We start from the raw sequence: 26433 nt of genomic DNA, 5'->3' as shown, positions 1-26433 counted from the left end.
CCGGAAGGAAGCCTCAGTGACTTCTGCCGGGGAGGCTAACGTCGCCGCGAGGGTTTCTAGGAGATGGAGTCCCTCGGGACCGGCTCTAGAGTGGACCGGAAGTTCCCTTCCGCAGCCCGGAAGTGGCCCAGGTCGGGGGACGGCTGCGGCGCCGACGAACTGATGGCGTCCGCGGCCGGTGCTGAGCGGGAGGAGGCGCAGCGGCGCCCGCAGGGACAGCTCGGCCCGGGGGACATGGAGGAGGAGGAGGTGGGGCGCTGCCGGTCTCCCGCCCCCCTTCCTGCGGGGGACGCTCTCTGTCTCTGTCTCGCTCGCCCGCCTGGGCGGCGGGGGTGGAGGCCGCCCATCCTCATCCTCTCGCCCCATCGCGCTGCGGCCGCGCCCCCGGGCCCTTTGACCCCGAGCCTTCCCTGGCGGGACCCCCAGGCTCCACCGCCCCGGCCGTAGCGGTCCGGGCTGCCCCTGGCGGATGGCTGCCTGCTGCTTTCGGGGGGTCACGGGGGCGATGCACCGGCGCAGTGTCCGCCTGTCCGCCCGTCTCGGAGTGACGCTCCTCGCCCGCCGGGGCTTCTCCTGCCCGGTTCCCCGGCGGGTCCTGCTGCTCCAGGCGCCGATGGGCGGACGGCACGGGCGGGTCTCCCTCCCTGCGGGGCCGGCGAGGGGCGAGCGGCCCGAGGCCCTGCTTGCCCCCCGCGACTGAGGCTGCCTGCCTAGTCGGGGGCCCCGGAAGCAGCGAAATGCGTTTCTTGCCTTGGGAGGGGGGGCGTGGGAGGAGCCCCTCGGTCCGCAAAGCCGCGACCCTGCCTGGAAGGTCCCGCAAGGCGCTGCTCAGGGAGACTCGCCTGCGCGCGGCGGCTGCGCCTGTGCCCTAGGGCCAAGGGGCCCCAGCGAGCGCCTGTGCCCTAGGGCCAAGGGGCCCCCCGTTCTCGCGCGACATCCTGCACGCCGGCGCCGGTGGTGGGCCTGGCCCGCCACCCATCCGACGGCCGGGAAAGAGCCCTGACCGGTGGAGGGAGACCGGAGGAGGAAAAAGAACGCACGGGAAGGAGGAGGCTTTCCTTCTGGTCCGGTGCACTACACGGCCCATCCTTCCCTACTGAATGGAACCTCCGAGAGCTTCTGTGCTCTGACCTCCTTCGCAAACCTTTCTCAACCTTGGTAACTTTAAGAGGTCTGGACTTCAACTCTCAGGATTCCCCGGCCAGAACCCTAACCCTAACCCCAGCCGGGAATTCTGGGAGTTGAAGTCCAGGCCTCTTAAGGTTACCAAGGTTGAGAAACGCTGCTCTAGACCAGCCCCTGCCGTCACGCACACACAGGAACGAGTGCTGCTGCGAAAGGCATTGTGTCTACCTTGAATCCCCCGCCTGCCATCTTCCCCGCTCGCTTCCAGCCCTGCAGGAGAGGGGGGGCCCAAGGCCCTTCCCATCAAAGCGGGCTGCCCTACTTGACCCCCCAACTGAGGGCGTAACGGGGTCCTTGGGTGTGTCCCTCAGGGCCAGAGCGACGAGGCGCTGCCACTGAACCTGGGAGAGCTTGACCTGACCTCCGAAGAGTTCATTCTGGACGAAGTGGACAGTAAGCTGGGCAGACTTTTGCGGGGCGTTCTCCCCCAATCTACCCCTGCAGCCTCTCTAGAGCTGGACTGTGGTGGTCTTCGGTTGGGGGGTCAGGCTAATGGTTCTTCAACAAGGAAAACTTTCTCCCAAAAGGCAGAGCTGGGAAAGGGGACTCCCACCAGCCCGGTCACTTTCAGAGAAGGGTGGAAACGTGGGTGCCCGGGCGAAGCTGCAGTGACGCTGCATTTATCGCAGTGCTGTGTTGTACCCCTCCCCCCCGGGAAACACACGTGTGCAAAAAGTATCTGGTCCCAGTTCTCCCAGAAAGGTTCTGCTGTTGAAAGAAGCCATTCCCAGCTGTCCCGGCTAGGAGCTGCTGAGGCCCAACACCCCCCCCCCCTCCGCAGCTTGACAAGGGGGGGATTCTGGCTGGTGTGGCTGAGAAAGAAGAAGGGACTCCAGCCCCTCCACAGTGCCTGGGGTGGCTCAGTTGGAGGGGCAGAGGCCTTCCACCCCAGCCAGCTTGTTTTCCTCTCTTTCAGTTCACATCCAAGCCAACCTGGAAGACGCGCTCGTGCAGGAGGCCCTGAAGACGGTGGGGGAGGCCAGAAGCCGGCCTGGCAGGACTTGGGCCCGGGATGGGGCTTGGGGGCAACGGGGGGCCTTCCTTCTCTCACTCCTCTCTCTCTGCCTTGGCAGGGGGTGGACCTCCGGCAGTACTCCAAGCAGGTGGAACAGGAACTGCAGGAGATTGAAAACGCCTCCATCAAGGACTGTATCCCTCACTTGGTTGGGGGAGAAGAGGCTGGCCCTGGGGTCTTCCCTTGCCCCTCGAGGGCAGCTGGTGCTGGGGAGCCCCTGGATCCTGGGCTGAATCGCCCTCTCCCCTTGGTCCACTGTGGTCCTTAGCAGGCAGCCCAGATATTAAGGAGAGCAAGAACATTGCCTCCCTGCACACCCAGATCACAGCCTGCGACGCCGTCTTGGAGGTGAGCTGCTTTTCCTCCTCCCTTTGGGGACCTGGCCCTTTTCCTGTTTGGAGGGAGTGACAGGGCTTCCTTTGGGGGTGGGATTGTACCGTTTGAAGGTTAGTGCACTAACCCCAGGCTTACCACACTCCCTGGGATGGCTTGACTCAGGGACTCCCTTCACCAAGTCTGTCCTGTGGTGCGAACGAAGGCTCCGGGTCACATAGCAGAACCGGGGGGGACTCCAAGGCCAGCGTGGGAGGAGCCCTTCGTCCCCTTTGGCTCTCCTGGCAAGGGGGCTTCTGGGGTGGATGCCTCCTTCCCCACTTTTGCAGAAGCTGGGTAGGCTGATCCAAAGAGGGGGTCTTGTGCACGAGCTCAAATCCAGACCAGTTTCCTCACACCCACTGAATGCTCGCCCTCAGCCTAGCTGTCTTGGCGGGTGACCTCCAAAAAGTAAGCCGGATTGGTCCTGATTAGGGTTTGCGGGGGAGACAACCAGGAAGTCCAGGAGGTTGAAGCCAGGGCAGAAGGCAGGGATGTCTCTCTGAGCCGAGAGACCCCCTTTCCTGAGAGCCTCCTGAGGAAGGGCAGCAGAACTCCAGCTCCCCCATCCTGGGGTCTTTTGCCACAGACGGCTCCTCCCCCCTCCCCGCCATAGAAATATGAAGGACAACTCCTCCTCCACAGCATCTGCTACAAGCCAGAGGTCTCGCCCGTCACAGCATCATCGTTTGCCCGATGACATAAAGCGTGCGACGTCACTCCCTGCCCCCCATGTCCCCCCACTGAGTCTGTCAGTTTAAACCAAAAGTGATTCTTTCCAAGAACGATTCTCGCGAAAGCTCTCAGTAAGATTTACTGAGAAGAAAAAAACAGGGTTACAAAAATTGCAGTCGTGCAAAAAAGTAAGCATATCCCATTGAAATCTTTGACTTTTTTAACACGTTTTTTAACATGAAATATGTTCATTTCGGTAGAAGAGAATATACGTAACTTGGGGTTGAACTGTGGAGCCCTTGGTGCTCTCTGAGCTTGGTGGTTTGCTTACAGACGTTTCCTTACCCAACTAGGTAACATCATCAGTGCGAGTGAGCGTGGGGTTTGCTCTGTGTTTTTATATAGTAGCTGGCCCTGCCAGTGTTGGAGGGGTTGTGGGTTTTCTCCCTGGTAGTTCCTTGACTGGGATATTGTTTTCTGCCTGATTGTTTGTCTGGTGTTAATCCCTGCTTATCTGGGTATTGGCTGCTGGGGAGGAGGTGTGTTCTGGTCTTTTTGTTTCCTTCTTAGTTTTCCTATTTTCTCTCTTGAATGGTGGCTTATCCCTATGTGCTTATTGCATGGTACGGTATATAAACAGAGAGCAAACCCCATTCCATTCTAGCACTGGAGATGTTACTTAGCTGGGTAACAAAACATTTGCAAGAAAACAACCAAGTTCAGAGATCCCCAAGGCCTCCATGATTTTTCATAGTTTTTTGTTCAGTCACCATTTACGTACCCTGGAATGAACAGAAAACATTGGTATGTTCACATATGTTAAAAAAGAAGCTTTACCTGGGCTGTGCTTACTGTACATCATGTCTGTACGTGATGTCATGACCGTACGTCAATTGCGCTATTTCCCCTCTGCAATCTGGTGTATCGCAAAGCACGTGGGTGTGGAGGTGGGGCTCTCTTTATCTTCTTCCTGTTTCTCGGCAAACCTGCAAAGTGTTGGGTCTCTTCTCCAGCATTGTAGGGGGTTGCAGCGGTGGTTCACACATCGGTCTCCTGACTCTTTTTCGGTCTGGGAACCTCCCACTGCGAGTGCAGAAATTCGTAACTCAGAGCTATTTCTGTTGCCTGGGCTTCAGTGTCCTCTCTCTTTCTGGCTGCACCTGCCCAGCCCCCCTCTCTTACTGAGGGCTCCTCTTCCTCTTCCCAGCGCATGGAGGCCATGCTGAGCTCCTTCCAGTCCGACCTGAGCAGCATCAGCTGTGAGATCCAGACCCTGCAGGAGCAGTCGGTCGCCATGAACGTTCGGCTGCGCAACCGCCAGGCCGTCCGCGGGCGCCTCTCCCAGCTGGTGGATGAGCTGGTGGTGCCCAATGTCATGATCAGGTCTGGCAGGGCAGAGGATGGCAGAGGGTCCAGCCGGTCAGGAGGGGACAGGATCTGGGAGAAGGGAGAGCGTGCAAGTCCGGAGGGGGAGGGGAAGCCCTGAAAGACGGGTGCCCAGTGGATGTTCCCCTGGTTCTGTCAACAGCACCATCCTGGAGACGCCAGTGACTGACCAGGCCTTCCTGGAGCAGCTGCATGAGCTGAATAGCAAGATCAACGCCGTCAAGGAACAGGCCTTCCGCGAGACCATGGCATGCACGGATGTGGCTGACATCTTGGACAAGCTGAAGACCAAGGTGAGAAGCTGGGCACCTGGCCAGGGCCACGAGGTAGCAAGGGCTGCGGTGCGAGGCTTGGATGCTGGATGCAGCCTCCTTTGGCAGCGCGCAGAGCGGTGGGCCCTTCAACTGTGTGGACATCAGCCCTCGAAGGTAGACCAAACTTGGAACCAAAGACAGGCAAACTAAAGATACTTTTCTTATAAGGTTACAGGAAAAGAATCTTGCATGTCTGAATGCGCTTCCCCCTCCCTCCCTTTATCTTCGTGAGAACTAGGGAGGGTCAGGTCTGAGGTGCTTTCTCAGGTTACTGTTCTGGCCCGGACCCGAATTTCTTTTATCTGACCATTGTCTCGTGGCGGCTCTTCCTCTTGTTCCTTCCGGTTATTCCTTCTACCCGTTACAGCAGATGGCCTCCCAATGCATACAAGTAGTGCTTTTCCCCCTTGGCAGCAAGGCTGTCGCTGCAGCATTGTCAGGGAAGTGGGGGAAAGGGGTTCAGGCTCGAGGCCCTGGTGCTGTTCTCCCAGCACGTGGTGTTCTCCCTCCACCAGGCGGTGGCCAAGATCCGAGAGTCCATCCTGCAGAAGGTCTACTCCTTCCGCAAACCTATGACCAACTACCAGATTCCCCAGAATGCTCTGCTCAAGTACAGGTAGGAGGGTGACCCAAGCAGCTGCAAGCCCCCCAGCATGCCCTGGGCTCCTGGGCAGCAGTCTTGGGCTCCCAGAATCCTTTGCTTTGTGCAGGATCCCGGCCCCCCTCGCGTTGGGTGATCAGAGAGTAGCTGCATGGCATTTCCTAGCAGACGTTCATGCTGGGTTTGGGGACAGCGAATTGGGAAGGCCTCTCCTCTTCTTTGGCGTGGGGTGGGGTGGGGACAAGTCAACCTCCTCCCGACTCCTCCTTTTGAGCAGGTTTTTCTACCAGTTCCTTCTGGGCCACGAGCGGATCATCGCCAAAGAGGTCCGCGACGAGTACGTGGACACCATGAGCAAGATCTACCTCAGCTACTTCAAGTCCTACACCAACCGACTAATGAAGCTCCAGGTGAGGTACCTGGGCAGGGGAACTGGTCTCCCCTGCTGGGCCAGTGTTCTTGGCACAGGGGTTCCTGCCCCCTCGCCCTGCTGTGCCAAGCTGACCCTCGTTTTTTGTCTCCCAAATCTTCAGTACGAGGAAGTGGCTGAGAAGGACGACCTCATGGGGGTGGAGGACACAGGCAAGAAAGATATCCTTTCCTTCTGGGGGACCCGAGGGGGCAGCGGGGTTGGACCAGCACTCAAATGACTTTTGCAGGCAGCTTGGCTCATGTCTGGAGCTGCCCCCCATTGCCAGCGGGGAGGGGGAGGAAGGATGCTGATCTGGGGAAAGGTGAGGTGGCCCTTACTGTGACGGGCTGCTTTCTCGGGTGGCCCTTGACTCCCGCTGGCCACGCTTCTTCTCCAAGCCGTCCCTCCGCAGCCGCAACACCATCTTCACACTGGGGAATCGGGGGAACGTGATCAGCAGCGCCGAGCTTGAAGGCCCCATCATTGTGCCACACTCGGCGCAGAAGAGCGACATCCGAGTAAGCAAGGCCCTGCCCTGCTCGCCCTCCTCCTGGTAACGCGAGCGCTGTCAGTCGAGCACGACACCCAAGGACTTTGCAGGTCGGCCCACGGGGCTTCCTTGGCCAACCCCCAGAAGTGGAGCAGAGTCACACCTGGCTGCAGCCTGGATGGGAGACTCCCAGGAGACTCCAGAGCATTGGCTAAATACGTCCCCTGGGACAGCAACAGGAAGCCACTTCCCAGAATACCACAGGAGGCTTCCACGAGGCCCTCGGGGGATCTGCTGCCCTCCCTCTGTAACCTCCTTTCCTTTCTACGTGGCAGCGGCTGTGTTTCTGCATCCTTTTGGGGCCCTCTAGTTTACATAGGCAAGCCTCATGCCACACGAGGCCCTCCAGACTGGCAGGTCCCCACAAGCAGAGCCTGGCTGGGAATGAGGGTAGTTGTAGCCCAGGGGATGGGAGTGCCTGATCCTTGTGTCTGTTCCATTTGGGGTTCGCTTGCTTTTCCCGTTTGACCAAAAGTCACATGGAGAAACAGGGACTTTGGTTGAGTAGGGAGTTGTGGTGGAAACTGGAGAGGGCTGCCGGATCCTGGAACAGCAACGGGGGTCCCGAGGCCCTGCCCCATCAGTCCTGCCAGCATTGCCTCCCTCTGTGCAGTACCCCTTCGAGTCGCTCTTCCGGAGCCAGCACTACGCCCTGCTAGACAACAGCTGCCGTGAATACCTCTTCCTCTGCGACTTCTTCCTGGTGGCCGGGACGCCCGCCCTGGACCTCTTCCACGCCGTCATGGGCAAGACCCTGGCCATGTTCCTTGTAAGCATCTTGGGGGGGTGGCTAGACCAGGACGCCCCCTTTTCTTGGGGGGATCGAGCTCCGCCTGTGTTTTGTGGATGAGGAACTTAAAAAACAGGCAGACCTTCGATCACACCCTGTGGACACCCCCGATCCAGGGGTGTACCCAGCCCCCTTTCCTGATCCTTCTGGCCTCGGGGTCTTCTGCTGGCCAAGCTACGTCCTGCTCCAGAGGGGCCCCGTGGTCCCCAGGCATTAAAAAAACCTCTGGGAGGGAAGGGGCCCGACAGGTGGGGAACCCCCAGCCATGCTTCCCCTCTCTCTCCCCCTGCAGAAGCACATGAACGCCTACATGAGTGACTGCTACGACAGCATCGCCATCTTCCTCTGCATCCACATCGTCCTGCGCTTCAAGGCCATCGTGGCCAAGCGTAATGTCCCGGCCATCGACAAGTGAGCCCGGCCCACTCCGTTTCCCCCGCCCCATCTCCCTCCTGCTGGGCAGCGGGCGCCTCCTTGGCCAGCAGGGGCCGGTGGGGTCCGGCAGCCTGTCTGGGTAATGCTTCCCCCTCTGCCCCCCAGGTATTGGGACACGTTGCTGGAGCTGCTCTGGCCGCGATTTGAGTATATTCTGGAGCTGAACATCCACAGCATCCAGAGCACTGATCCCCAGAAGCTGGGTTTCCTTGACACGCGGCCCCACTATGTACGTCTGCACAAGAGTGCATGAGCGGTGCTTCACCTCTGGAAGGGAGGCGTGAACAGGCCCTTGTGCTGGGTGGGGGGGAAGCTGAGCTTTTTCCCTGCAGCCCAAAGGGCCGAAAATGGGGGGGGGGCTTGTGGCAAAGAGTGGGAGAAGCTCCCCAGTAGCTGGAGCCCCTTGGCAGCTGGAGATCGGCAGAGGGTCCTGGTAGTGGGTTGGAGCAGCACTGGAGGAGGGTCTGGCGGAGGGCAGGGACGCTCGGTCTGGCCAGGAAGGGGGGACCTCTGAGTCTGGGGAGCCCACAGGCCACTAATCCTGCTTCTGTGCTCCACTCCCCCCTCCCCCCGCCTGCAGATCACCCGCCGATACGCAGAGTTTTCCTCGGCCATCGTCAGCATCAACCAGACCTTCCCCCACGAGCGGACTTTGGCCCTGCTGGGGCAGCTCCAGGTAGGCCCTTCCACGGGACGTGGAGCTGAGCAAACCGTCCTTGCAGGAAGAGCAGCTTGACAGTGGTGCTGAAGGTCCAGAGAGATGGGGGGCTGCCCCTCCCCTGATGGGTTGGAAAGCAGGCCGTGACCTGTCAGCAATCTAGCTGTTTGCGTTGCGCGCTCACCCACCATTTCTGAACTGTCTGGCTTCCTGGTTCTTGGCGTGCCAGATCGCCAGCTAGCCACTGGCTGGAGTGTGGGGTCTCCTGAGGAGTTGAGGGGCCAGGCAGGAGCAGCCTCCAATTCTCCCCCCCACCTGTCCTTGGTCTGTCTCGCTACTCACTGGCCTCTGCCCAGCCCTTGGGGGAACTCTTGCACCTCCTAGTATTGGGAGGCCCAGATAGAGGTGTGGGTGAGCCTGTTCTCTGATGCCATCTGTTCCTTCCTACCCCCCAGACCGAAGTGGAGAACTTTGTCTTGCGTGTGGCAGCCGAATTTTCCTCCCGCACGGAGCAGCTCATTTTCCTCATCAACAACTATGACATGATGCTGGGCGTCCTGATGGTGTGCAGGCCGCCAAGGGTGATGCCCAGGGTGGGAGGGGCAGAAGGGCAAAGGTTCCTCCTCACTCCCCCCCTTGTCCTTCCCAGGAGCGAGCTGTGGAGGAGAGCAAAGAGGTGGAAGGTTTCCAGCAGCTCCTGAATGCCCGAACTCAGGTCAGTTGGGGGGGCTGTTGCAGCTTCCATGCTGAGAGTCCCCTTCTCCAGGAAGCCAGAGGGGTCTCTGGGCCACAGGACCTGCCCTTCCCTCCCCTCCCCTGGGGCTAATGGGGAAGAGGAGTTCGGGTGCGCCGGGTCACCTTCACACAAGATGCTGACCCAGGGCAGGGACAGGCTGTTCCCCGCAGACCTGGCTTAGATTCAATGGTGGCTTGTTCTTGCTGAGCAAACTCAGGGAGGCAGTGAAGGACAGGAAGGCCTGGCGCGATATGGTTCATGGGGTCACGAAGTCGGACACGACTTAACGACTGAACAACGAGCAGTGCTGGGCAACGCGTAGTGTCTGTCACCCCCTGTGGTCCCTGATGGCCCCTCTAGGCAGATGCACTCAATCAGCTGAGGGGGTGGGGAGGGCACCCCAGGCCCTGAGATGGGCGTTGCTGGGGGTCCCCTGCCAGGGCTGAGCTCGGCCTCCTTTCCTCCCTTGGCAGGAGTTCATCGAGGAGCTTTTGGCCCCCGGGTTTGGGGGCATGATAGCCTTTGTGAAGGAGGTGGAGGGGCTGGCTGAGCGGGGCCAGCTGGACCGCCTGCGAGGGGAGGAAGGTAAGTTGGGGGGTGCAGTTGTTGGGAGGAGGAGGGGGTCCCCGGCTCTGGCTCACTCGCCCGCCTTGCCCTGCAGCCCGGGTGACGCAGCTGGTGCGTGGCTTTGCTGCAACGTGGAAGGCGGCCGTGGAGGCCCTCAGCCAGGACGTGATGCGCTCCTTCACCAACTTCAAGAATGGCACGACCATCATCCAGGTGGGGAGGGGCTCCGGTGTGGGCGGGGGAGGCAGGGCCTGGGGTGGCCAAGCCCTCCCATGCTGCTCACGAGCACTGCCTGCCTGCAGGGAGCGCTGACGCAGCTGATCCAGTACTACCACCGCTTCCACAAAGTCCTGGCGCTGCCCCCCCTCAAGGCGCTGCCTGTCCGGTCGGAGCTGATCAACATCCACCACCTGATGGTTGAGGTGAAGAAGCACCGACCGAACTTCTGAGGCGGCCCTCGGCCCTTCGCGCTCTGTACGGCGATCCGCGCGGCGATCCGAATAAACTCTTGCAACTCTTGACGGCCTCCCTGGAGCCAAGGCAGAGGGGCGGGGGGCGCTGGAAGAGGGTGCCGGGTTCAGCAGCACCTGGTCAGGTCTGCCCTGCGAGCTGCCTCGGCCCGTGCGGAGCTTGGCTGGGGCCAGCCTCGCTCAGGGCTTGGCTTGGGAGCGCGTCACACAAGCCCAGAAGCTGGGCTAGTCCCCTAAAGAGGTTAACGGGCTTGTTTGTGAGTGCAGCGGCTGAGAAAACTGATCCAGCCAAGCGTGCTCTGTGAGCGTAGCCACAGGATTGATTAGTGACCAGTAGCAATATTTATTATTTATTCCATTTATGTAGCCGCCTTCTCAATCCAGGTGACTCTGGGTGGCGATATTTTGGGTGCCAGGTACGCCATTCCAGTCCAGACAGGTAACGAGAGGACCCAAGGAGAAAACCATCTCATGCAAGGTGCAGACTCCCCCGCAGGATGCAGCGACAGCCGCTCCTTTGGCCGGCCTCGGCCCCTCTGCCCCTTCTTGCGGGCCACTGCAGCGCACCCCCTCCTCCCCTGAGGGCGGCCCCTGCCCTTCTCCCCCTTCCCCAACGGATAGCCAGCCCTCTCTGCCCCCCCACCTCTCTACCCTGCAGGAGCCCTTGGCGTGAGATGCCCTGTGGTTGCTCTTCCCTCCCGGGGGTCTCCGCACATCAGCTGGTGCTTCAGCAGTCACGCAACCCTGGAGCACATTGCAAAGGACCAGCGGTGGCTGCTCTTCCAGGCAGCCAGGTGGCACGCACTCGGCTACCAGATTGGCTCCGGAAGGCAGTTTGCACGTGCACAGGTGGACCCCATTTGTTGTATGCTCCACACCATGCCAGCCTGGATCTGGGTGCAGCTGGCTGGCCCTGGCCATCGCTTGCGAGGAGCAAAGCGGATGCATCTCCCTTGCGCTCCTGGGATGCCCAGAGAGCCCTCTTGGCACAGATACACCCCTGGCTGTCTCCCGGGAGGGAGGTTTTCCCGTCCATGGGATGGCACCCAGGCATCGCTGCTGGAAAAGGTGCCTCTTGCATCTGAAAGGGGTGGGGGAGCAGCCACTTTCTGCCAGCCCCCAAACGGCACAAGCTACCAGCTGTGCTAATCTTGCCGTGTTGGCAGGAAGCGTCTCTGTAACCCACAAGCGGCGGATGCTCCCTTTCAGCAGGGCAAGAGGAGGAGCGAGAGGAGCACTCAAAATAACAGGCCCACAAAGAGCCGCGAAATGAAAGACTGTCTGCTGAACAGTTTCCACGCTTGCTTGCAAAACGTTCCAGGGGGTTGGTCATCTGCCTCGGCATCGGGGCGCCCCCCCCACTGCTTTCTAGGAACCCCCAAAGGTTTGAATGTGCAGGAGGCCAAGAGAAAATTAAATGTATTTCTTAATTTCCCACGCACCAGAACTGGGCTCTCAAGCTCACATTTCCCCCTTTCCAAGATTACAAATTTGCAGCAGGAAAAAAAATCCTTTTTTTAATACTGATTCCATTAAATAATATAATTAATTTATTTTTTTTTATAAAAACAAAATAAAATATACGGTTTCCTCCTTCTTCTTTTGACTTTTTTTTTAAAGAAGAGACCAGTTACTTTTGTGCAGGTTAAAGGAGGGAGGATGGAGTGGAAGAAGAGAGAAATGGGGGGGCATTCTTGGGTGCTGTGCGAAAGGACATAACTGCCCCCCAGCTCATTTCCAAGCCTGCCCCCATTTCAAGGGGAAGAGGCAAGCACAACGCTGGCATCGGGGGAGGGGGGCTGGAAAGCACTGAAGTAGATGGGGCTCAGGAGAAGTTTAGTGGGATGGGGGGGTCATCCAGATGCTGGCGGGGGGGGGCTTTCCCTCAGCGTGGAGGGAGGGAAGCAATGAAGCAGGATGGGGCGCATCTGGGGAGGGAGGTCAGAGTCCTGTGGAGAATCCAGCAGAGGGAGGCCCAGCACCACTGGAGGGAGAACTGCCCCCGTGGGGGCTGGCGAGGTCCCCTCGGTCTCTGCGCCCAGTTCAATGGGATGGATCTCTCCCCAGCTCCTGGGCCTCTGGCTGCTCCTGCCCCCCGTGGCCTCCATCGCTTGGTGGGCACCAGGAAGGTCCTTCTCGGGGGGCCTGGCCGCTGCACTGGGGCCCTGCTCTAGCCAAGGAAGCAGGTGGGCCCCACTTCAAAGCCGAAGCGCTGCCTGGGGTCACCGAAGTCCGTCACGTGCACGTCCAGCAAGGGCAGGTGCTCCACCTGGGGCGTGTTGACCTCGAGAATGGTCTGGCCAGCCGCTTTCCGTGCCTGGGGCGGGAGGCAGAGAAGGGGCCGCTGCTGGGGGAGGGTGGCTGCCCCTCCCAAGAAAAGCCGGGAGTCCTGCTTTCCAGCCGCTGAACCTCGGGGCCCCTGGGCGCCAGGGAGGGGCCCGGGACCAGCCGTCCTCGCCACCCGCCCAGGGCTGGTGGGGGAAGCAGGACCGGCAGCGGGGGGGGGAAAGAAACGGAGGCATCTGGGGCTCCCACAGAATGCAGCCGGGTGGGGATGGGAAGGCGCAGGGCAAGCCCTCTTTCTTCCTGCCCTTGCTGGCTGAGGATCCCGCGCCCAGCACCGGGCGGTCCTTCCCCCTCCCTCCCTCCCTCCCCAGGGACTTACCGCGCAGCCATCTGCCAGGGCCTTGATGTAGGGACTGTTGTCATAGCTCAGGTCTTCTTCGTTGGCCCCCCGGAAGCGCAGGGCATGCTGGTAGCCCCCCACGGGGGAGCCGTGCCTGTGCCAAGCGGCCGAGTGCTCGCAGTGGTAGGTGAAGTTCTGCCGGGCGAAGGTGCTCAGCAGGCGCAGGAAGGAGAGCTGCACCACGCCCAGCGGGCGCCCGTCTGCGTCCACGTAGGAGAACTGCGGAGGGACGGGGGGGTAAGGCAGCCACCCCACCTCCCCCTTGCCGAGAAAACTCCGCCAAGCAGAACGGGGGAGCCAAGGAGCTGGGGCGGGGGCTGCCTTCATGCAGAGGTTGGGCTGGACGCTGGACCCCGAGCGGGACGGTGGGCCGGATGGACTCAGGAAGTCCATTCCGGGGGTTCCGTTGTCCGCCCTCGGGGTCCCCCTCCCCTCCCCTCCTCCCTGCACGGATGCCTTCGCACAAGACCCTGAACTAGGGAACCAAATTCACCATGTTCTGGGTCGGTGCCCTGCCCTGAATCTTAGCTAGCCAAATGGATTGCATTCACACAGCCACCAAGTTCCAAGAAAGGCAAAAGAAGGCAAAACTGCCCCCCACGTTAACCCCTTCCGGGCCTGGCAAGTTTCGCGAAGGTTGCCACGAGGTTCTTCAGGGTGAAGTTCGGGGTGTTGTGCAACCACAGCGCAAGGACTGAACCGCTGCCTCGCCCCGATGGCTGGCAGTCCCTCCCTTCTGCACAGAAGGATTTCCTGGCGGAGAGCCCTCTTCCTCCCCCCGGAGTAAAAAGGCCCCCCCCAAGAACAAACAAGGTCACCACCCCTCCGGCCCAGGGAATCCTGGCCGCCCTCCGTCCTGCAACGACTCGGGTGCAGAACAAGGACGCACCCCTCGTCCCAGCTGCCCTTCTCCAAAGAGCGAGGCGGGAGAGGAGGAGGAGGGCCCCCCCAAGGCCCCCCAGCCAGGGGACTCACCCGACGGCCCTGCTGGAACTGGCTGAACCAGCTCGGCGGCGTCTCCTCCTCCCACGCGGCCATCGGCACCTGCAAACGGAAACTCTCAGCACTGCGCCTTGAAGGGCCAGCCTTCCGGGGGAAGACGCCAAGATGGACTGGGGGGTCTTTCCTGAGCCAGGAGGAGTCTGGACAAGCTGCCCTCCCCCACCCCGTGGCTTGGTCTCCCACCCAAGGAGAGAGCAGGCCCACGGGAGGAGCGGGGCCTCGCTGCGGCTGGTCCCAAAGGCAAACTCTCCCGCTTGGCTTTCGGAAGGGGTCCAGCCCCCACGGCCCTTGATCCATGGGGCTGCGACCCACCACCGCCATTCCCCATTCAAAGGGATCCCCCTCTCTCTGAGTTCAGGATCAGGCAAAGTCTGCACTTGGAAACTAAACCGATTAGTACCTGGATGGGAGACCAAGAGGGAACCCCAGAGCTGCAGCCTAGACTGGGAAGCCAAAACACACCCTGGAAGAGGGTCAAGGCAAAAGCCGCCTCGCCCTGAAAAGCAGCTCTGCCCATCTGCTCTGGCACACAGCACAGACCGGCTGGTGCCAACTGCAGCCATTTGGAGCAATGCAGCGGGGCTCAGACAGGCCGGACGAGAAGAGGGGCCAGGCAGGGCTAGGCAACCCCTCCAGAAGGGCCAGCTTAACATTCTGAGTGGAGCAACCTGCACTCTTTCAGGGCTCGCCCTGATTTTCATAAATTGCCCACCCCAAATGGCGGAAACGGTGCCATCCGCGTTCAGCATTTGTGGCCAGTTGGGGTCAGGGATCATCAGGCTCCCCGCGACCCCCGGGCCATGCCAGCCTCTCTGTCCAGAGCCTCCTGGCTGGGGAACCGCTCACCTCTCGAGCTTCCGGGCTGGGGAACACGCAGGTCTCGCCCCCTGCCGTGAAGTTGCAATAGACCCTGAAGGAGTCGCGGGAGCAACCCTGATTGGGGTCAATCCAGTATTCACCTGGGGAAAAGAGACGGCCAAAGGGGTGATTCCCCGCCTAGCCTCCCAATCAGGGCCCCCCAACTCAAATGGCACAAAAGGCCCACTGGCACACTCACCCCCCCCAAAAAACAAAAAAGTCAGTGCAGGGGGCCCCGGCTTCACCCACCGTCCGGCAGTCCGGGCTGGCCCAGCTGGAGGTCCTGGCAGGTGCGGGCGGGGCTCTCGGCGGTGCCCAGTGGCTTCCGCATGCCCTCGATTTCCTGGCGGAGAGAGTCGAGGGAGCCGTAGATCTCCTCGATGCGTTGGGCAGCTGGCTGCCCTGCCGCGTCCGCTGCCATCTCCTCCTCCGGCACCAGCTGGCTGCCATCCACCGAGCGCCTGCTCTTCCTGGGATGCTGGATGGGCAGCGGCTGGATCGCTTCGCCTGGGGGACCCTGGCCGAGAGCGGGAGAGCGCAGGCCTCAGGAGCGGAAGGCCGGCAGTCGAGGAAGGGGGGCTGGGCTCTGGAGGGAGCCACAGACCCCACCATGCCACTCTGCTACAGCCAGGAACGTCCCCCAAGAAAGGGGCCCTGAAACACCCGATTTGCAGACAGAAGGCCCGAAGGTCAGGCCCCCAAATCTCCTTTTTACTTTAGTTCAGAAAGGGGGTCTCTAGGTGGAGAAACATCCCCCTGAATCCTTGAAGGGCAGCTGCCAATCAAACTCAGCAGTGGCTGGTGGTGAACCGCGTCACCCCCATCCTCCTCCCCAGAGCTCTAGAATGCACATTCAGAAGCCAGGCGGGTCAGGGCTGGTAACTCCAGGGATGGGAGACCACCAGCAAATCCCAGGGCAGGGGGGCTGGACTGGGAAGTGAAAATCCCCCAGAAGGCAGCGACCGCTTCTCTAGCACCCCCAAACAACCGCAGAGTCAGCAGGAGCCCGGCTGTCTTCGCAGCATCTGAGCTGCAGAAGGGACCCGCTCCCTCGGCACGGGGGGGATTCTCCCTCCTCCTGCATTGCAGCCACAGCCGCCAGCTCAGGCGTGGTCCTTACACCCCTGGGAAAGAAATGTTTGGGGGGCCCTAAACTCAGAAAGTGGGGAGGGACCTGGGCAGCGCCCGGAGAGCAGGAAAGGGGGAAGAGGCCCTCGGTGGCCCTGAGGTTCCCCGGCAGCAAGACGGGCGGTCTCCTTCTGGGGCAATTTCATAGACCCCCATGTGCCTTATATCCCTGGGGCTCCCCGGTGGTCTCCCATCCAAAGGCTAACCAGGACCAACTCTGGCTAGCTTCCAAGCCCAGATAGGTCGGCCGGGTGCTACCACCTGACTTTCATCAAATAGGACAAGGTTTGCTCTGGGAAGAGAGGCCGTCCCACATCCCCCAAAGTGCAGAATGCAACGCCCTCAGTTACAGCGGTGGACTGTGGCAGTTGCGGGCTCTGGAGTCTTTAAAGACAGCGGCCTCTCCGGAAGGTCTATCCGCCCAACCACGTGGACTTCAACTCCCAGAATTCTTAGCAGTGGCCATATTGGCTGGGGAATTCTGGGAGTTGAAGCCCCTACGTCCCAGAGTGGCCCAGCTGGGGCATCGTTCTGGGATTCTGTGACCTCTGCTGTGGGCATCTGAGCCCCCTCTGTTCTTGGAGGGTTTAGCACCGTCTTCACAAAATAAAAGGCTGCTGTCGTTCTTGTTGGTTGTCAGAATGTCAGGGAGTAAAAACCAGCGTGCCCGGGAGAGAAAAGGCAATTGAAGAGCATTTGGGCACCTGTTAAGCCCCAGATCTAGAGACCTGAAACTGCAATTAATTTAACAAGGGTTTCATTTTGCATCTATGAGGTCCCTCTGCCTCTTTTGAGGAAGAAACAGAACGGCTCACCTAATCCAAATGCATCCTTGGCTCACATAATATGACAAAAGTTATTTCACACATCACATTTATTTTGAAGGCTGCTGTTTTTTGTTATATGCCAATGATTTGGCAACTAGCCGGAAGAGAAAGGGAAGGACGACTACCTCCGTTCTGTGTTTCAGCAAGAATTATACTGTCAGGAGTTTAGGAATCCGGACTGTAAGTTCTAGTTTATAACGTTAATTTTCCCATTCACACAACACGCAAAGCTTGCTTAGGGTTAACCCTACAGTATTTGGGGGCACAAAGCAGGTTGGGCAAACCCAGACATTCGGCTAGACTCCAGTTCAATATATTGCCTGAACCCAGTGGGGAATATGGGGTGAACCAAGTCAAAATCTTTAGCCACCATCAATTCTCAGCCTCTGAAGAGCTACCGGGGTGTAAGACAGGCTCAGGTCTTCCAATGGCGGGCATGGTTATCGCTGCTTTTATATTTTACAAACCTGGTGCATTTTAGGAAACTGAATTTTTAAGGCAGCTTTTGTAAAATTGGGAGGAAGGGCCTGAAAGTGAAGAAGTACGTCTCCAAATCTCGTCCCACCAGGCCCACTCTTTCCCGGAACCCCTCTGCCACAGGAGAAACCGAGGCAGGGCGGAGGGAGACTCGGGTCTTACCGGGTTCCCGGGGGGGCCGGGGACGCCCCGCTGTCCTTTGGGTCCCGCTTCACCCTGGAATCAAGCGCCAAGAGGTTAGTCCTCAAGGAGAGATCTTCCTCCCTTTCTTCCCCCTGCTGCCCCCCACATGTGGGGCTGGGCTGAAGCACTCACCATGGCTCCTTTGGCGCCCTGGGGACCGGGTGGACCCTGGAAAAGAAGGAGAGGAGTTGGGGTGCCGGTCCAGGAGGGCGTAACAGGCCGGGTGGGGGGGTCAAGTGCTACTCACAGGAAGTCCAGGGGGCCCTGTGGGGCCAAGAGGGCCAGTTGGTCCAGCGATTCCCTGCAGGGAGAGAGAGACAGGCAGGAAAAGGCCAGGCTGGTCCCCGCCCCCAGCGCCCCGCCTAGCCACCCCCTCCCCCAGCACTTACGGGTTCTCCTTTAGATCCCCCGCTGCCTGAGGGGCCTGGGGGCCCCCGGTCCCCCTTCTCCCCTTGCTCCCCCGCTGGTCCAATCAAGCCGATGAGGCCCGGGTGTCCCTGCGGAGAGACGGAGGGGCAGTCAGCAGCCGGAGGGAGGCTCCTTCGCCTGCCCCAAAGGCTGCTCACCCAGGGCGAGCGCGAAACGCAGCTCCCTCACCCCCTACCTTCTCTCCTTTGGGTCCGGTCTCGCCCTTCAGCCCGGGCAGTCCGGGGGGGCCCTGCAGGAAGAGACATCCCAAGGCAGCCTGAGCGCCTCCTGTGGCCATCAGGCCCCCCTCCCATTTGGTCTCACCCCCAAAGGATGACCACTCACCACAGGTCCTGGAGGCCCAGCCTGGCCCGTGGCCCCAGGTTTGCCTTGGGCCCCCTGGAAGAGACCAAAGACCAAGATGTGAATGTGGGCGCCCTCTGCAGGGAGGGCACCCCCATCTCCCTTTCCAACAAGCCAGGACTTGGGGCTGCCTGCTGCCATTTAGGGACCCGGACACCCACTCCATGGCCCGATGGTTCTGAAAAGGGCTCCATTTCACCCCCCAGACGCCCCAGGGACCCCTGTGAAGGCCCTTGACCCACCCAGTCTCCTAGCCCCAATTCTATCTGATCATGAGCCAGACCACCCCCACAGGAACCCAGCTCCCCTTCCTTACCACCGATCCAGGAACGCCTCTCAAGCCATCCGTTCCGGGTTTCCCAGGAGTCCCCTGGGGTCCCACGGGCCCAGTTTTGCCAGGGGGTCCGAGGGTGCCTGATTCCCCCTGGAGAGGGGAGAGTTAGGTGGAATAACGCTCAGACGGAAGGGAAGCCTATCCACTCTCTGCTGGAAGCACCTGCTAGGGGATGGCTTAGCTTCTTCTTCTAGCTCGGGGGTTGGACTAGATGACTTCTCGGGTCCCTTCCCAGTCTCACACCCTGTGATGCTGTGAATCCTGAGTAAGCCCACTCAGGATGGTGCAACTGGACTCTTGGGGCGAGAGCCCCCTGCAGCCCCGGTCCAGCGGGGGAGGGTAGGAACAGCCAACAGAGCAGCAATGGCGAGTGCCGGCGTGCCCGGGGCAGCCCCTGGAAAGCCCCTTTCCACTTCCAGACAGTGGCTCTCGTGGGCTGCCTCTGCAAGGGCCCCGTGCTCGGACCCAACTGGAGGCCACCAGCCGGCGCTCGTGCCCGGTAGCCGCACTGCCCCCTTTGCAGAAGTTGGCACTGGCCCCCCTTCATGCTCTCACCCCCCCTTCTTTTTTTCCTAGAAAAAAACCCTTCCCGGGGGACTGAAGCCACGGAGGGGGGAGCAGTCTGGAGCTTCAGCTGTCCATCTGGAAGGCCCGGCCCAGCCCTGCTCCTCCTATGGGGCACAGTGACCGGTCAGCCCCACTCAGAGGCAGCCCCACTCACCTTCTTGCCCTTCTCCCCCTGCCGTCCCTCGGGGCCAGGGGCTCCTGCGGGGCCCTGTGGAAAGGAAAGAGAAGAGGCTGAGCCAGATGGGGGGTCTTTGCCCCTCTGGCGAGGTGGGGCTGGGGAGAAACAGGGGCCGGTGGGAGCAGCTCCTGATGCAGCCATCACTCACAGGCTGCGTCCACACCCTCCAGGGACCCATTCTTCTGGTCTGTCGTTCTAATCTAGAGTCTCCCTCAAGAAGGGCTTGACCCCTGCAGCCGAAGGCCTGGGGGGCGGGCAGGAAGCGTGGGGGTGGCAGAAGAGGGAGGGAGGCAGGACAGGACAGGACAGGACAGGACAGGACAGGACAGGACAGGACAGGACAGGGCATTGAAGCTACAAGGACGGAAGGTCGGGCTGGTCCTCCGGAGTCCCTCTGGCTGGCTGTCTTCCAGCTGTGCTCTGCCCGAAAGGCTCTAGTGGATCCTGCCTTGAGCGGGGGGGGGGGGACTCGATGACCTCTTAAGCCTCCTAGCACGCTTGGCAACAACACAGAAGGGGTCTGCCTTTGCCTTTTCTCAACTTCCCCACTTATGCTTCAGCAGCCGGGCTTCCTGGTGGTCTCCCATCCAAGTAGCTTTTAATCTTTTACTTGAGTAAGGAAAGAAAACTATATTTAGACCAGTGTTTCTCAAGCTCAGCGACTTTAAGATGGGTGGATTTCAACTCCCATGCTGGGGAATTCTGGGAGTTGAAGTCCACCCATCTTAAAGTCACTGAGCTTAGAAACACGGGTTTAGACAATGGCATTTATTCTAGGTCTGCTATAAAAACCGACCCATTTCACAAAGGCTGCATTCCTTGATGATCTGGAGACGCAGCCTTTGTGGCTGCGTTCACACAACCCATCACGCTTGTCTCAAGTGGGCCTGGATTGTTGGTGGTTCAGCATGTTGTGGGAACCCAGAGGTGGTCCTAGCTTCTGGCTTGAACCCGGCAGCCACCTTAAGGGAGCATAGGGCTTATGGCACTGGGCACCGTGTCTGACTGGACACCACTTTGCACTGAGCTCAGCCGGGGGTCTCTGCAGGGTATGGTCAAAAAAAGTCAAGATGGTGGACCCAACGGAGCGATCAAACCTCCCCCTTTCAGGGCTGCCGTCTTGACCAGACCCTGCAGCGGCCCCTGAGTCGGCCACTGTGCTCAGAACCCGGAGGAGAAGTGGCCCCTGAATCCAGATTTTGGTGGCTGTCTTGCGCTGGGTGCCTTGGACGGACCCTGGGCTGGGACCGGCTGCCTCTTCTGGGCAGAGGGGAGCACCTTCTCCTCGCCCCATGGCCCCCAATCCCAAGCCACTGCGGGTGTAAGAGGGGAAACACCTCCTGCCTCCCCCACGAGGTGGACCCAGAGTCCGGGGCCCCCAACTTACCCTCTTCCCGAGTGGCCCAGGAGGACCACCCTCGCCAGTTGGGCCTGGAGACCCCTGAAAAGGAAGGAGAGGAAGTTAGGGGCGCACGGAACCCCCCTGGAGCTTTGGGGCACAAGCAGAAGGCAACGCAGGTGGCCCCGGGGTCAGGCATCTTCTGCCCCCGGCTGGAAAGCGGGTGGGGGCTTCAACGGGCAGGGCCAGCACCACCCAGCCACACCCCAGGCACGGTTCCATCACTCCCTGGGGCTCACCGCCTCTCCAGGTTCGCCATCTTCTCCTTGCTCGCCTTTGGCTCCGTCTGGGCCCTGTGGGGAGAGGCACATGGGTATGGTTGCCTTTTGGCCTTGGCGGAGGGCAGGCTCTGAGGGGGGCCCCGCCAAGAGAGGACGGTAATACTCACCCGGGGCCCGATTCCCCCAGGGGGTCCGGGGTCTCCAGGGAAACCGACTGGCCCCTGGCACCGAGAGAAAAGTCAAGGATCAGGAGAGTCCTGCTTCCCGTCTCTCCCCCAACCCCACAAATATTTAACGCAGTCTGTAAGTACCGTTTTGCCTCTCTAAGCCCGAGAGGCTGTGGAGGTAGTTTTCCAAAACATGCTACATCAGCTTTATTCTCCAATAAAACAGGCTACGCCAGCTTTCCCCAGCCCTAAACTACAAATCCCATCGATCCGGTTCTGGGGTTACTGGGGCTTGTGGTCTACAGGACCCCAGAGTGGGGGACGCTGCCCCTCCCAAGCCAAGACTTCCTCCCACCCCGCCCCTCTCATTCCGGCAGGGCTCGCTTACAGGGTTCCCCTTGGGGCCATCGTCTCCAGGGGGGCCTTTTCCTCCAGGGGGGCCAGCCACACCAGGGCTTCCGGCTTCCCCTTTCTCTCCTTGTTCACCCCGTGGGCCCTGAGAAGAGAGAAAGGGCTATTAGAATTGATGTGCCAATACAGAACCCCCAGATGCAGGGGAAGTATACCTCTCAATGCTCAGGAGGGCAAATTTCATGAAGGACTTGGGGGCCTTCAACAGAGGAAGCAGAAAATGGGGCCTCAGATGCAGCAAAGCTCCCCTTAAGTCCTTGAGTGGGGGGAGGCAACCAGGCGGTGGTTGAGGAGGGTTCTTGGCATCTGGGGAAAGGGGCACTCTGGGGCAGACCTTCAACTGTGACGTGCAAGAGGGCGTGTAAAGCCTGCTCCGCATGGGGCCAAGGGCCCCCATGTTTTGCAGCGTGAGCTGTGCTCTTGTGCCAAGGGGCAGGGGTGCAGAGCAGGACAGAGGAACAATCGTGGGGCAGAAGAAAGAGACGCACCTTCGGGCCCAGCTCTCCGGGGACTCCGGGTCCTCCCTGCTCTCCTGGCTCACCCTGGGATGGGAGAAGGGAGGTTAGCGGATCAGGTCCCAACGGAGCCTCGCAACCTCCGCTGGGTCCTCTGTGACATCCTGCCTCCCGACCGTCAGAGGCCCCAGGAGGTGGGTGGCTACGGACAACAGTTTGGTTCCCCGTATACCACAGTCCCAACGAAGCGCTCGATACAAGCCACTAAAGAAAATTTGCAGCCCTCCAGGCGGGTGGGACTATCCCTGCACTGGTTGGGATGATGGGAGGGGTGGTCCAGCCCAGGTGGACGACCCAAAGGCTGCGAGAGCTGGTCCGCCTGTGATAAGAGGGCGCAACGTCCCCCGGGGAGAGGAGCGAGTCACTGGCAGGAGAGCCACAAGGACCGTGGCCAAAATCCACCCCCCGCCCCTCTCCTCCCAGAAGAGCCTGGAAAGGCCCTGGCCCCTGAGCCTCCCCCAATCACCTTTGGGACTGCCTTCGGCCGAGCATCCCCAGGGAACCCCCTTACCTTTTGTCCTGAGGGACCCAAGTTTCCGATCCCTCCTGGGGGGCCTTGTGGACCCTGCGGGAAAAGGAGATCCAACAAGGCTTAGCCCTGGAAAGCCACAAAGGGAAATCAAGTGGAGAAGGGGGGAGGTACACTCACATCAGCTCCAGAGGGCCCGGCTGGGCCCCGTGGTCCTGGGGGCCCCGGAGGTCCCTGCAGGGAAAAGATGGATTAGGGCCCACGTCTCTCTTCTTGACCACAAAACTGGGCAGATGGTCTAATGAGCTGACAAATGGAGAGTCAGGTCTGGCAGGAGAAAGGGGGGTGGCACTTACCAGGGGGCCCCCGTCCCCAGTTTCCCCCTTCTCCCCGGCTGGTCCGGGCAGCCCCTGTCAAGAGAGAGAGAGTGAGTGGGGTCCGGCTCGACAGCTGATGGCAGGGAGGACCCGCAGCGGCCATTCCTTACCTGCAAGCCAATCGGTCCTGGTGCCCCGTTGAATCCTCGCGTGCCATCGTCCCCCTTTGCCCCAAAATGGCCCTGGGGGCCCCTTGCTCCAGGCTCCCCATCAGCACCCTAAAGGCAGCGCAGAGAGAGGGCGTCTGGAGAAGTGGTGCCCAAAGGACAGCCGGAGCGCTTCGGGCTGGCTCACACCGCTCCACCGGCACCACATCCTGGCGGGGCTTGCACCAAACCAAAACGGCCAGACAACATGTTCACAGAATACGGCGTAATCCAACTCACCAGCCACACTACAGCTTAAGGTGATGCCCTGCTCCACAATGTGCCAGGAAAGTGCTGCTGCCTGGAGGGCACCTGGCCTGGCCAAGCGAGTTGTGTGAATGCAGCCACAGCATGGGCAACCACGGGGGGTTGCGTTCCCATCAAACAGGCTGTGGAAGCACCGTTCACTGAATGAATAGCCTTGGCTGCAGTCACCCGCTAGGCTACACGTAAACCCTGTCTGCAAACCTCCGTGGCTTCGCGCATACCCTCCCTCTGCCAGGCTAAACCAAAGGTCCTAGGAGTTTCATACAGTGTGTGAATACGGCAAATGAGCAAGTCAGCAAAGTGGCTTCTTTCACAGGGCAGAAACAAGGTTTGCATTCTCGCCCCATCAGTCCGGGGGGTTGCAAGCGCAGCGGAGTCTGGCAGCTGAATGGGCAATGACCCGCTGGCGGGCAGGGGGGGCTCCTGGAAAAGCACCTTCCTTGCCCCTCTCCTGCTCATTTCAAAGAGGGTCTCTCCAGAGGCCAAACAGCCCCTCCCCTTACACCAGTCACCCGAGCGACCAGAGGCGCGGCAGCAAGACCCCCAGGAAGCGAGGAGCGCCAGGGGCCACCTGTGGAACTCCCCAGGTACTCACCGCAGCGCCCGGCTGCCCAAGAGAACCGAGCGGGCCAGGGGGGCCGGGGGGACCCTGCAGGAGGAAGAGGAAGCCATCAGCCGCGCAAAGAGCAGGGCCGCCACCGCAGACCCCGGGCTCCCTCTCCCTCCCCCTGCGAATCCTGCTCAGCAGTTCAGCTCACCTGTTCACCTTTGCCCCCCTTGGGGCCCTTGCGACCCGGGTCACCCACTTCTCCCTGCAGAGACAAAGAGAGGCACGAGGGAAGGAAGACTTGGCCCTGGGGACAGAGGACACGACAGGGATGCGCCCGCCCGAGGCCACCCACCACCCGCTCACCTTATCGCCATCCTCGCCTGGGCCCCCAGGTGGTCCTGCGGGGCCAGGCAGCCCAATGGGGCCCTGGGCACCATCACGGCCAGAGGGGCCAAGGGGCCCTTTTTCACCCTGGGGGAGAAGAGGGAAAGTGAGGCTGAGGGGATGACTCTCCTCTCCAATAGCCCACTGCTCCGCCTCCCCTTCCTCCTCACCCGTAGACCCAACACCGGCTCCTGGGCTTCCCGCCCTGCAGCTCCCACTTAGGCATCCCCTCCCCGGCTCCCACCCACCCATGGGGGTCTGGCTCTGCCCCTGCCCCTACTCACAGGCACGCCCTTCTCTCCAGCTGGTCCAGGTGGCCCTTGGGGGCCCGGTCTGCCTGGGGGCCCAACAGGGCCTCCTGATCCTGATAGCCCCCTCTCCCCGAGAGATCCCTGGAAGGAGAAGGAAAGGGGTGGTCAGCCCCCAGCCGGAGAATGCCAAAGGATGGCCCTGCCCAGACATGACAGGCACAAACAGAAAAGGGGAGGGCGCGAGATTTCCATTCTGCCCCTGCCTGCTGCTCTAGATCCCATCATCCCCAGCCAGCACCCTGAAAAAGGAGGCTGGGACCAGGCCCCCCCTGCAGTTCCATGCAGAGAGATGGGGACCAAAGGCCTGGAAACTGGGCTCCTTTTGCTGGGTGTGTTCAAGCAGAGGGAGGGGGCATCTCTCCAAGACGCTTCCCTGCGGACGCCTGCGAGAACCAGGGTTGGGTTGGGCTGGGTGGCCTCACGGGACCCCCGAACTGGCACATTCTGTGCCTCTTTTGAACCCGCAGAAGAAGACGGTCGGACTGCCTTCCGCCCTCCTTGCATTCTGGCATTTATCCCTGTTCTGCTATCTGAAAAGGGGTTCTGACTGTCTTTGGGGGGTTGAGAACTGGTCTGCTGGTTTAAAAACCAGTTTAGGAGAAAGATCAGTGTTAAAAAAAGTCCACAATAAACACACAGATATACCCAACTTGTTGTTTCCTTTTGGGGTCAGCAACGTAAGGCAAAGCGCAGAAAAGGAGACAGAAATGGAGAGCGGAGGAAACTGAAGGCAGGAGAGGGGGGCCAAGGCAAGAGAAAAGAAGCGCAGCTAAAAGGACTTTCTGCGACTCCCCCCAAGCCTTCCTCTCCTGCAAACCCTCCTGGCTTCCACCAGGACCTCCACCGCCCCCTGCCTCCGAGGCCTTTTCTCCTTTTCCAGGATCTCCCCAACTCCCTCCAGCTATGACAGCCTTTCCTTCCTTCCTTCCTTCCTTCCTTCCTTCCTTCCTTCCTTCCTTCCTTCCTTCCTTCCTTCCTTCCTTCCTTCCTTCCTTCCTTCCTTCCTTCCTCCCTCCCTCCCTCCCTCCCTCCCTCCCAGCCTCATCTCTCCAGATGAAATCATCTCAAGGTCCCCTCCCCTCCCCTCCCCTCCCCTCCCCTCCTTCTCCTTCTCTTTCCAGCCACTCACTCTTCCACATTCATTTCTCCTCCTCAGTCCTGACCCTCTTTACGCGCACACACACTTACTGGAAGTGCCCCATTCCCACTGCACTCAATTTACTTCTCTGCTTCTCCTGAGATAGGCAATTCTTGTTTCCAGAAAACGCAGCAAACGGAAACGGGCTCTTGTCGACAGGCTTTCTGGCTTCTTTCAACAAACGCTCTTTCCTTGCAACCGGTCCCATCCTATCTACTTCCCTTCCAGCAGCATTTGCACATCTCAGCATCTCTCCCTCCATTTCCCCATCTAATAAGTGTTCTACCAAAGTATAGAAACGTTGGCAAGAAAAGAACCAAGCGCAGAGAACCCCAAGGAGTCCACCTGCTCAACCTTTATACCGTCCAGGTATGTCTTCCAAGTGTTCACCCCACCTTCCCGCTCAGGCACAACTTCCTTCTTCTCCAAGACATTTTGTACCGCTTGTTGTAGCATACACTCTAGGTAACATTTGCTGCAAATTATCCAGGTCCTCAACCAACAACATGGCATCATCTTCATACAGAGGTACAAAAACATTTGTGTCCCCAACCAACCCATTTCTAACATCCACAGACACAATCCTTATCTATTCATGCAAGGGGATATCACACAAGTTTGTCTTACTCCCTGCCCGAGGCCGAACTGTTCATTAAGCTTTCCATTTTTTTCCCCTCATGCACACTTTGTTTGCGTCATGTTCCCCTCTTACCTCATTCAGCAAATAACCTTCAACTCAACAGGGATGCTGAGAAATTCAGGGGAGGGGCCAGAAAGCAGGGATTTCAGGCGTGGCCCCTACCCTGAACATCCCCCCCCCGCATATCTGCATGGCACCCTCCCTCCTGATATTGCAGAAGGCGGTGAAACCATAATTGTTCAGAAGAACCTTTAACGTTTA

The 26433-nt window shown here is 60.0% G+C and overlaps 2 protein-coding genes across 2 annotated transcripts in view; one reads left to right on the top strand and one right to left on the bottom strand.

The window, feature by feature from the left end:
- The first annotated feature begins 33 nt into the window (after positions 1-33).
- Positions 34-10213, top strand: VPS52 (VPS52 subunit of GARP complex). The gene is made up of 20 exons (XM_007443756.4): positions 34-249; positions 1497-1578; positions 2102-2154; positions 2259-2334; positions 2481-2548; positions 4455-4630; positions 4776-4926; positions 5463-5563; positions 5826-5958; positions 6082-6139; positions 6345-6478; positions 7124-7279; positions 7593-7711; positions 7841-7964; positions 8316-8411; positions 8849-8956; positions 9043-9108; positions 9603-9714; positions 9791-9909; positions 9999-10213. The coding sequence occupies exons 1-20, from the start codon at positions 64-66 to the stop codon at positions 10143-10145; spliced, it is 2265 nt and encodes a 754-aa protein (XP_007443818.2). The 5' UTR covers positions 34-63; the 3' UTR covers positions 10146-10213.
- A 1405-nt stretch (positions 10214-11618) lies between these two features.
- Positions 11619-26433, bottom strand: part of LOC103050189 (uncharacterized) — a 37291-nt gene continuing 22476 nt past the window's right edge. Inside the window, exons 38-63 of the mRNA XM_088151186.1 lie at positions 24368-24475; positions 24063-24170; positions 23908-23961; positions 23745-23798; positions 22847-22954; positions 22716-22769; positions 22540-22593; positions 22402-22455; positions 21864-21917; positions 21353-21460; positions 20965-21018; positions 20816-20869; positions 20565-20618; positions 19154-19207; positions 18415-18522; positions 18081-18134; positions 17932-17985; positions 17717-17824; positions 17575-17628; positions 17460-17495; positions 17307-17360; positions 14962-15229; positions 14701-14813; positions 13828-13896; positions 12832-13071; positions 11619-12483 (exon numbers count right to left, since the gene is read on the bottom strand). Coding sequence (XP_088007312.1) covers positions 12337-12483; positions 12832-13071; positions 13828-13896; positions 14701-14813; positions 14962-15229; positions 17307-17360; positions 17460-17495; positions 17575-17628; positions 17717-17824; positions 17932-17985; positions 18081-18134; positions 18415-18522; positions 19154-19207; positions 20565-20618; positions 20816-20869; positions 20965-21018; positions 21353-21460; positions 21864-21917; positions 22402-22455; positions 22540-22593; positions 22716-22769; positions 22847-22954; positions 23745-23798; positions 23908-23961; positions 24063-24170; positions 24368-24475 — 2277 coding nt within the window. The 3' untranslated portion in view covers positions 11619-12336. The remainder of the gene's footprint in view (positions 12484-12831; positions 13072-13827; positions 13897-14700; positions 14814-14961; positions 15230-17306; positions 17361-17459; positions 17496-17574; positions 17629-17716; positions 17825-17931; positions 17986-18080; positions 18135-18414; positions 18523-19153; positions 19208-20564; positions 20619-20815; positions 20870-20964; positions 21019-21352; positions 21461-21863; positions 21918-22401; positions 22456-22539; positions 22594-22715; positions 22770-22846; positions 22955-23744; positions 23799-23907; positions 23962-24062; positions 24171-24367; positions 24476-26433) is intronic.

Source organism: Python bivittatus, unplaced genomic scaffold, assembly GCF_059951505.1.
Source record: "Python bivittatus isolate LINGU-HERP-01145 unplaced genomic scaffold, Pbiv_v1 ctg000650_np1212, whole genome shotgun sequence".
In the NCBI taxonomy this organism is placed as follows: domain Eukaryota; kingdom Metazoa; phylum Chordata; class Lepidosauria; order Squamata; family Pythonidae; genus Python; species Python bivittatus.
The sequence above is the reverse complement of the archived record's forward strand: the minus strand, read 5'-3'. Positions and strand labels throughout refer to the sequence as shown.

Coding starts and splice junctions, on each gene's coding strand:
- VPS52 (XM_007443756.4), top strand. CDS start 64: ATGGAGTCCCTCGGGACCGGCTCTAGAGTGGACCGGAAGTTCCCTTCC. Junction 5,959..6,081: donor ACCGACTAATGAAGCTCCAG/GTGAGGTACCTG, acceptor CCAAATCTTCAG/TACGAGGAAGTGGCTGAGAA. Junction 6,479..7,123: donor CGCAGAAGAGCGACATCCGA/GTAAGCAAGGCC, acceptor CCCTCTGTGCAG/TACCCCTTCGAGTCGCTCTT.